Here is a 10,091-nt window from a genome sequence, read left to right as displayed (position 1 = left end):
AGCAAATGATAAAGAACTTTTGGCTCTCGAATTGACATCATAGCTCTGACTCATCTTAGCCGATTTCTCAGGGCTTAGACTTTTTAGACAATTCAGAATTTCACCAAAATAATTTAATGGGTGGTTGTAATAAGTAAGTGGCTATTGATTATGAAGAAGGTGGTTATAATAAATAAGCTCGTTCTCCTCGAGAGAACGAGCCTATTCATTCCCAACAGCTAAGATCTGGGAGTGTAGATAACCCTGAAATGGAACAGATCGTCCTGTCAGACCAATAATTCTTCAGCATTGTTGATCTTTCAGTCAACCTGTATCACTTTGAGTTTACGAGGAAGTGACGATTCGAAGTGGTTAGGTTCCCTTGCTTCTTTTTCATCATTTTAGAAACTGTTTTGCATCATTTTGCAAACAGTTCTTATGCAAGTAATTGACTTTTTTCATCAATAGTTACTCATACAGGCAGTTTGCTGAGATAACGTGCAGTTTCTACTAATTGAAAAGGAGGATCAAGTTCCGATTAAAACGTAAATGACGAGCAAAACGTATTGTTGTAATTACGTGCATTTACATTTGCGCATAGCATTGGACTCGCAAGCTCACCTTTACTCGACGCCAAGCAATTTCTCCCCAAAAATGTGAATAGGAACAGAACTTGAAACGTCTCCATGATCCCTCTAAGTTATGTTTTTGAAACGATTTGTTCCGAACTGACTGATTCATCTCACCACCTGCTGTCTATGTAAAAAATGGCTTTGTTCCATTTTTCCTCAAAATGGGTCAGTTATTTTTATTGACTTTTCTCGAAAACAGAGAATAATGAATCTTCCTTCAGTCTCAGGTGACCAAATATTTAAAGGGAAAAGAAACCTTTACCTATTAGCGTTAAAGTATGACTGAGCGGTTTCCAGTTTTGAAAAGCTCGCGAAATTTCTAATTTCTAATCAAAGAAAGGAAAAAAAAAGACCAATTACCCACAGCTTGAGGGCGGCTTGTTTTTACGGCCCGAAACAAATGTTGGTAATTGAAATGCGAATTTCAGTTCTTGACTTTGTTCTCTACAATTTTCGATCTTTTCGAAGGACAACGTATTTGAAACTTAAAGCGATGGGCGATATTAGCACGCATCAGTTGCCTCAAGCTAAGCGGATATCTTATAATTTTGCTTTAAAAAGGGAGATATTGAGAAAAAAAAATTGAAATAAACATCATCGGTGATAAGCGATACAAATCTCTATTTTCCATCAGAGATAATTCCTTCGCACTGTGGCCAACAGATAATTTAAAATACATTCTCAAAGTTAGCCTCAAAACAATTGCCAAAACCCTAACTGAACTACCCATAAAAACATTTATGTGATAGTCGAGAAGACCCGAAACAATTCGAACCTCGATTTTCCTAATCTCGAATCCAACGTTTCTCCAATTAGCCAAGCTTAACGCCGATCGCTGCGAAGTAAAAGAGAAAATTAAATACAAAATACTAAATGATGCGAGAAAATTAATTCCTTCCAGAAACGACAAAATAAACATACTACATTTAGTCTTCCAGTGTTTCTTCTGGCCAGGAGGTCTTTCACTATATAAAATAAAAACAGAATGTTTTTTCTGGTAAAAAAATATTTGGTGTGTAGCCAGCCATGTTAAAAATTCTAGTAAAAAAAATTAAAAAGTTGACACCGGCTAAAAATGTATTTCTCTTAAAAACCTTAATGTTTTTGTATACCTTTGATACAACAACTTTAAGAATTTTTAGAGCCATTAAGAATTTTCTAGAGATTATTGTTACATTTAAAAAATCCCTTCGAGATTTAGTTTTATCACGCATCGTGTACCTAAACCAAGCAGGACGCCGTTCAGGACATTTGCATTTTTTATCTTTGCTGAAGAAGGCAAGAGTATTAGCCGAAACGTCCAGAACAATATATTTTTAGCCGGTGTCAACTTTTTAATTCCTTTTACAAAAATTACTTCCGTTAATGTAAAGCACTTTATCTCTGATGTTTGTTTTATATTTGTACTCAAACTATAATGCATATGGTCTTTAGCACAAGAATTTTTTGTTTGCATTTTTGTCAGCTATCATTCCTTCTCTCTCCTATTAAAAGAAGCTATTTAGCTGTGTAGCATCAGACAAGACTTTTTACACTGTTCTCCAGTCTCAAACCTGCCCACTGTCAACCTCGTTTCAAGGCTCACTCCTCTCAGCAGAGAAGAGAGAATCTGGGAAAGACTCTGTTCTACTTTCAGTATATTCCATTTTTGGAATTTTCAATTTTAATTTCGTACCCTGGGCGCACTCATTTGATGGGTGAAAAACCCTACAAACATACATACATACATACATACATACATCCTTTATTTGGTAAAGCAGGTGGAATAAATGAATAAATGGAAGCTATTGCTAATGTGGACCTGCTATCTACTTTATACTATAATAAATTTACATCTAAAAATATATCCTAAAATTTAACAATTGGTTCATACGTCACCGTGCGTTCATCGAGATATGAAGCACGCGGGAAGTTTGGAGAGCACGAAAGATGCGTAAGAGTTGCTCGAGGCGTAGCCGAGAGCAACTCTAGCTTCTCGAGTCATATTTAGTGGCGACGTATGTACATTCACACTTGACAATCATATTTTACTCATATTTAGACATTTAAGTCAGAACCAAACGAACTTAAATGGACACAGTATCGTCCTTAGTTTTTAAATTGCCTTCATCGAAAGCAACAATAAAAACTAAAACTTTATGTTATATTTAAGGTATTAAACTACAACAAAAGTTCTTACTTAACATCAAAACAAACGATCCCTTATCTGTTAACGTTGTACACTGCCGCTCCTATGAAACTTCTCGATATTTCCAAACACTTCCTCTAAACTGAAATATACAAAAGATCACTCTGTTCGTTCGGGATCCGCGTGGTTTGACCCAGTTAGAGGGTCTGATGATTGTCATGTAAATAGTTAATGGCTAAAAGTTTCTAAAGAAACTGTGGTGCTGCGTCGGTGGGGGTAACAAGGTAATTTGGTTATATCAACTAAGTCGAAATTGTAAATTAGCCACAGTAACAAGTTAAAAAGCTGACGTTTCTATTAGCCTTCGTCAGAACCAATGGAGGAATTGTGGGTTGTGTGTGGGTTTATATGCAGAAAGCGGAGCTAGCTATTGGTGGGAACATGGCGACGAGAAAAACACGAATAAATTAGTAGAATGAAGAGCGTTCGTTGATACCTGTGGGATTGAGAACGCCGATTTGAACGATAAACTTTTGTTCAAGAGTTTTGCGGCTTTCCGAGCTACCTAAATTTAAGGGAAGACCGCAGATTACCATATATCTCTAAGAATAATTAGGTAAATTAAAGTGTCTAGCGAAATCATTTGAATATATCAACGAAGTTGAAATGGTAAATTGGCCACCGTTACGATTATAAAACCTGACGTTTCGAGCGTTAGCCCTTCGTCGGAGCGATTAAAGTGTCTAGCGACTGGTTTTGATGTGTCCTTGTCATTCCTTTCTACGTCGCGAAGGTGTTCCCGGAATCGGTCACTTAGTCGTCTTCTTATTTCGCTGATGTATATCTTTTTGCAATAATTGCAAGTTATGCAATAGATTACGTTGGCGGAGGCGCACGTAAATTGATCAGTGATCTTAATGGTTCGTTTGGGTCCCGATATTTTCTCAGCGTTGTGATTGAAAGGACAAGTTTTTTATCGTGCGCGAGCGCATTTAAAAGTGCCGGGATTGGTCATTGGTTTGGAATGAACTTATGACCAAAAAACTGCCTATGTTTTTGTCGCATTTGAATAAAATGAGTGGAGGTTGCGAAAAGATAATGCCAGTCTCTGGGACGTTTTGAAGTAATTTAAAGGTTTTTAAGAATGATGGATTTAACTGATTGATTGTGAGGGTGAAACGTAAGAGTGAATGGAATGCGGTCGATACTTTCCTTCTGTGACGTTTGTAGTGCTGACTGTCGATCAATAAGTTGGGCCCGGTGTCGACCAGCTTGAGCGACAGAAAAAGAGTAAACACGTTTTTCGAACACCTGGCACATTGACTCTGATTTGTGGAAAAAATCAGAGTCATCACTGCATAAACGACGAATTCTTAGAAACTGAGAAAAGGGAATGGAATTCTTAACATGAGATGGATGCGAAGATGAATACTACAAGTAACTATGTGAGTCTGTAGGTTTTTAATACACACTAGTGCATAAACTGTTGCGTTTAATTGAAACTTTGATGTCTAAAAAGGATAAAGAATTGTTGGAAATTTCCTAGGTATATTTTAGAGCCGGGTGAAAAGAATTGACTGCGGTTATGAATTGAGTTGGCTCCTCTCTTGTAGAGGAGGTATAGAGTTCAGATTTGGGGCCTTTGTATTGGCTAAGAAATTGGTGTTCGACAAAACCTACAAAAATATGGGAATAGTTAGGTTAGTGTAAGCAAAAAGCAGCCGCTGATCGGTTAAACTTGGAATAATGAGTATTTTCGGTTCCTTTCCTCGAGTAAAATATAAGGCACATAATACAGGCATTTTGTCACTTAAAATAAACGATTTTTTGTTGAGAACATGATGTTCATGAATTATACTGTCCTGTATCTGACGTCGGCCATACACAGATCACAATGTAAAAAGTTTAAACCCAGCTTATGGCCTGATTTCATCATAGATGTAGAACAATAAAATACAATTAACGACAATATGTTTTTGTTAAACATGGAAATAAACGTGTGATATTATGTCCTCCATAGGAACTCCCTCCAAAGAAAAAGATTGGGTTTTTCCGTCATTTCATTTTCATTGTGCATGTATGCATTGTGGGTAAGACTACTAAAGAAACAAAAATACAAATTAGACAACTATCTTTGGCTTCAAGACAGGTCAAACTAATTTAAATATACCCAAAAATGTTTCCAGTTTTTCATTCCTTCATTCCTTGAGGTGTGCAATTCACGGCAAGTCAACAATATTTACATCTTGTTTCTACGTATGCCAAAATCGAAACTGGTTATAAAGCTCGTCAATAACATTCCAGTGTTCCAAGGGTGTGATAACCCTCTTCATTAGCCTCGCCAGCGTCACCGAACCTCAACTGAGTAACGGGAAGATCAGATTTGATGGTCAAAAAGCCACTGTCCTCCCGCCAAACAAAATCATTTTTATTACAATTACAGGAATCGCCTGATCGGGCACAGGAATTGGTAATTCCGCATGCGCACCCCTGTGTAGCTCCGGCCCAATATCTCATGGGCTGACCATCACGTGACACCCACCAGCTAACTGAACCCAGGCTTAAAACAGCACCCTTGCATTCATATCTGATAAACTGCCGGCAGCTGCTTGAAACTTCTATTAGTGCTGTGATCTGAGAAAGGCTCCTGTCGCGGTATTGAATATCACGGCTGTAGCTTCCAGGTGCGTCATATCCAATGACGTGGATTCTTTCCTCGCTGTCGTGACTGAAAACTGTCACTCCAACGCCTCCTTTATCAGACATGTTACAATAAACACGAAATGGATCTTCGCCAAGAACACCGTCAGGATCAATTACGTAGTCACCACTGACGTCACTGATGTTTGCCTTCACTGTGGCGCAGGTTTCTGGGTACTTGACATAAACAGTGACACTTGTTTGAATGGATTTCCGCACAGTAGTTGCATTGCAAATGTAAGTACCACCGTGGGTAAAGTTAGCAGATGAAACGATCAAATTATTCGAGGAATCGATACTCGCACCATCAGGTAATGATAGAGTCCCAACATAGATCCAAGACATCGCTGGTGTCAGATCGCTTGAAACAGAACATGGCAGAATAAGAACTTCATACGCCTTCACTGTCACATTCGACGGAGGTTTGCTGGTGAATATGAGTGCTGAATAGACTCTAAGCTGAGTTGAGGACGAGTTTGTACCCCAGATGTTTACTGCAGTGCACACATATGAGCCACTGTCTTGTTTAGTGACGTTTGTCAGGGTCAAATTTTCTCCCTGGACGGTACTTCTTTGGGAAGGAAGATTTCCTTGAGATCTGCTCCATGCAACCAAGCGTGGAGGAGGAATACTGATAACTGCACATGTCATGGAGATGTCTTTTCCTTCCTCAGTCTCGACAAAATCAGGAAACACCCGTACGGAGGGAGTTGCTATAATTTGGAAAAAAAAAGGAAGAGAAACGTTTATTTAAAAAAAAAAAAAGAAAGAAAGGAAAAGGAGAAATTGAAATGATATTTTGGACATCATTGAGTTGTCATACGCTTGCTCGAAGGTTCTTTGAAAAGAGTCCAAGAGTCCAAGAGCAAGAGTAGTTCTCGTCTCGCCCAAAGAGGAGATTTGACAGCGAATCGTAATGTAAATTCCGATGAAATAAAATCTCGTTGAGCTTTGAAATCTTTATTACAGAAATGATTACCAAGGACGTAGGCAAATCTATCAATGCATCATACCCTCAGAGCAGTTTCGTCCCAACAGCCCATTTCTGCAAACACAGCGATAAGCTTTGCTGGTGAATCCTGTTTGGCATCGCTGGATCGCAGGACAGGGATTACTTGAACAAGGGTTCTGTGAAGCAGAGAAAGATTTAATTTTATTAGTTCAGATTCCAACGACAAATACGGCTGTGTCCTATATTTATTATTTATACTATGTATTTATCATGGCATCCAATGGTACTCTGTGGCATATTGCGACACGGCATAACCTACACAGGTATGACGCTTAAAAGCATGACATCTCGTGACATGGAATGGATAACATGACTTGACATTACATAAAGTGACATCGTGTGAGGTAACAACGCAGGACAGGAACGACTCATTATGGAGTAATAATTCACGACCTGACATGGAATGTTGTCACACAACATAACATGACTGACAAATTATGACATGACATGACATGACGTCAAAGGCGACGAGAATTCATGAGTTTTGACAACATTACATGACTTGAAATGCCATAGAATGACATCACCTGACATGGAACAGGATGATAAGCATGGTACTTGACATGGCATGACACGTGGTACCAATTGTTGACATAGCTCTGACAAATAGCCGAGCTCGCATACGTTACCTATTAGCATGAGTGAAAATGACATGAGTAAAAATAACATGACCAAAAATTAAATGAAGTGACACGATACGGAATACGTTTCATATCATGACAACTTGTAACACGAAACGACACCACATGTCACGATATGACATGAAGGACCTGAAATAGAATGGCAGGACATGGTTTGAGATGGTATGACATAACATTCCAAGGCAGTGTGGGCTTTACAATGTAACAGGGTTGCTGAACACGTAATACTGGCATATGAACAAATTTGTAATGACCGAAGAAATGATACCATCCTACCTGGAATGATTTATAGAGAGCTCCGGTTTCGTATTTTACATCCAATGGATGAATTTTGTCAGTAGAATCGCTCAATTCACAAAGATACCCTCTGTCTGGATCCTGCGGCCGTCTCAGGTTGTACGAAACGCAATCAGCATCCATAAAACAGTTCACCTCACAGGTGCTGGGTGATTCTATTTCTAACCTTCTCAAAACGTGATTCTCCAAGAAGAAGTCGTGGATCGTGGGATTCATTTTCACTTGTCGACAGTCCTCTGAGGATAAAAAAATACTGCTCCACTCGAGCACCGAGGCTAACTAGTGAATTACGTCAACTCTGGCCACATATTCGAAGTGCTTGGCAGCAACTAAGGAAGGTCTAGCGAGAACTAAGAAATGTTTGGCAACAACTAAGAAATGTTTCGCCACAACAAAAAAAGTGCTTGATGACAACTGGGAATCGAAGGAATTGGCGACAACTGAGTAATGTTTGGCGGCAGCTAAGGGGGTACTTAAGGATGGTTAGGCGTCAACTAGAAGGGTTTGGTAACAACTAATAAAAAGTTTGGCGACAACTGAGAAAGGTTTTAACGACAACTAAGGAGGGTTTTGCGATTGTTTGGAAAAAGTTTGGTGACAGCTAAGACATTTTTGGCGACAACTAAAGAGAGTTTCGCGAAAAATGAGAAATGTTTGGCGACAACTAAGGAGCGTTTGATGACTGCTAAGAAATCTCTTGCGGTAACTAGGGATAGTTTGTTAAAAATAATAACTGATCGGCGACAACTGACAACTAAGGAATGTTTGGGGGCATCTAACTAATGAGCGTTTGGCGACAGGTAAGGAGGGTTTGACGACAACTAAAAAACGTTTGCCTACATCTGAGTCGAGTTTGGCGACAACTAAGAAAAGTATGCCGACAATTCTGGAGAGTTTGGCGACAACTGAGGAATATTTAAAGGCAACTAAGGAGAGTGGTGACAACTGAGAACAGATAAATGGGAAAAAGGAGAATTGTAAAAAATCCGAAAAACTCCTTTTGCGGGAGAACGACCATAATAGTTACGAAAACAATAATCTCGGGGGCTACGTGCAGTTTAAACAACAGATCTTCAGTTGAGATAGAATCCTAAAAAACGGATTATCTTTCGGTGAACTTGCGTCATCAAAAATCCACACATTATGGAAAATAGGTGTAAATCGTTCATAGAATTAACGACTTTGTAAAATTTTGCAATCGGGTCTACGTGCCTGTTCGTCAAAGCCGTGAACGACACTTCACTTTAGAGTACCAGCATTTAAAGATGTGTTTCTAAGATAATAAGATATTTCAACAGGTTGAAAAACTGTGGAGGTCAAATATCAAGGGAAAAGTAATTGATAAGCGACACGTACAGTTAAGTGCATAGATGTTTTCGAATAGCGCGAACTGCATAAAACTCACATGCTCACCTTTGTTCGACGCCAAGCAATTTTCCCCCAAAAGTGCAAGTAGAAATAGAACTTGAAACATTTCCATAATCTCGCAGAGTTTTCTGTTTGGAACGGTATCGAGTGTCAATAGCGAAAAAAATTAATCTTGCTACATTGGAGTTATTGTTTATTCCCAGTCGTTGATGGACAGAATGATTCATCTCACCACCTGCTGTTTTTATGTAACTGAAAATGGTCATTTTGAAAGGAAGTATGTCAGTTTTTAAACACATATCAACTGTTGCAAATTATTATTTTAACCAATGATGTCTAAAGGCTCTTAGCTTCAATTACTGAGATTCTAATTAATACCGTTGACCAGACGTTGTAATTACTTACCGGGTAAAACTTACTACTTCGTCCGAGTGATATTGAATGTTATCTATGACAGAAAATAATGTCTCTTTCTTCAGGCGGGTAATACAACTCGTTTTTAAGGGGAAAATAGATCTTTACTTTGCATGCACTCTTGCATAGAAAGTGCAAGAAAGTCGTTGTTATTGTAACTTTTGTTTGCGTACCCCTTCGGCTGTCACAGCAGTAAATAATTCAATTTATCACCTGCTATCAATAAGAATGCTTGGCGATTGGAAAAACGTCAAATTTTACAAACAAGGCCAACTTCTTTAATGTTTTTTGGCTTTACCTTTTGACATTTTATCAAGCTGTACTTAATTAGTAACCAGGTATTCTAACGACTGTCTAAGACAGAGAGTAACTAAATGTTTCTTTTTGTTTTAATTCTGTAATGTGCCTCATTTCACAGGGGAAAAGAAGAAAAGAGACAAATTACACACAACTTGAAATCATAAATATTTACGCAACCTGAAAACATAAATAAAGATACGTTGTTACCAAGATACGCGAATATACCAATATACCAGTGTAAAAATAATCCATTCGGAGTTTTGGAAACCCTCGCTTTCATTGCGACAACCTCTATAGTGTGGCTGAGTTATATTAATGATTTTGTAAGAAAGTGATAATTCATTTTATTGTTAAAGGCTTTGCACTAATTCAAATTTTACAGCAGAGAAATTGTTCTAATCGGAATTTGCTATCTGTATCTGATTTCGGTGACGTTTTCCGAGGGAGGAATAATTTTGGTTCGTTTTTAGAGAAAAAAAAAAATAAAGGGAAAAATCACAGCTCGAGGAGAAATTCATGTGCTTGTTGAGCGAGACTCGAATCGAAGGGATATTCTTCTTCGTTTGTATCGAGTCTGACACCACGCTGAACGCCGACAAGTAAATACAAAATATCTGATC

General features: G+C 38.4%; 2 protein-coding genes across 2 annotated transcripts in view; both read right to left on the bottom strand.

Annotated features, from left to right (window-relative positions):
* The window catches only part of LOC148724523 (uncharacterized), a 7,534-nt gene extending 6,195 nt beyond the window's left edge, over positions 1-1,339 (bottom strand). The window contains exon 1 of the mRNA XM_088731982.1: positions 601-1,339. Within this exon, the coding sequence (XP_088588108.1) occupies positions 601-667 (67 nt within the window). The 5' untranslated portion in view covers positions 668-1,339. The remainder of the gene's footprint in view (positions 1-600) is intronic.
* Positions 1,340-4,640: 3,301 nt separating this feature from the next.
* LOC148724522 (uncharacterized) lies at positions 4,641-8,955 on the bottom strand. The gene is made up of 4 exons (XM_088730832.1): positions 8,803-8,955; positions 7,369-7,625; positions 6,453-6,567; positions 4,641-6,152 (listed from the first exon to the last, which is right to left on the bottom strand). Exons 1-4 carry the CDS (start codon positions 8,867-8,869, stop codon positions 5,029-5,031), a joined length of 1,563 nt encoding a protein of 520 aa, XP_088586958.1. The 5' UTR covers positions 8,870-8,955; the 3' UTR covers positions 4,641-5,028.
* Positions 8,956-10,091: the final 1,136 nt, after the last annotated feature.

This window comes from Stylophora pistillata, chromosome 8, assembly GCF_964205215.1.
Source record: "Stylophora pistillata chromosome 8, jaStyPist1.2, whole genome shotgun sequence".
In the NCBI taxonomy this organism is placed as follows: Eukaryota; Metazoa; Cnidaria; class Anthozoa; order Scleractinia; family Pocilloporidae; genus Stylophora; species Stylophora pistillata.
Note: the sequence above shows the minus strand (reverse complement) of the source record. Positions and strands in the feature narration are given on the sequence as shown.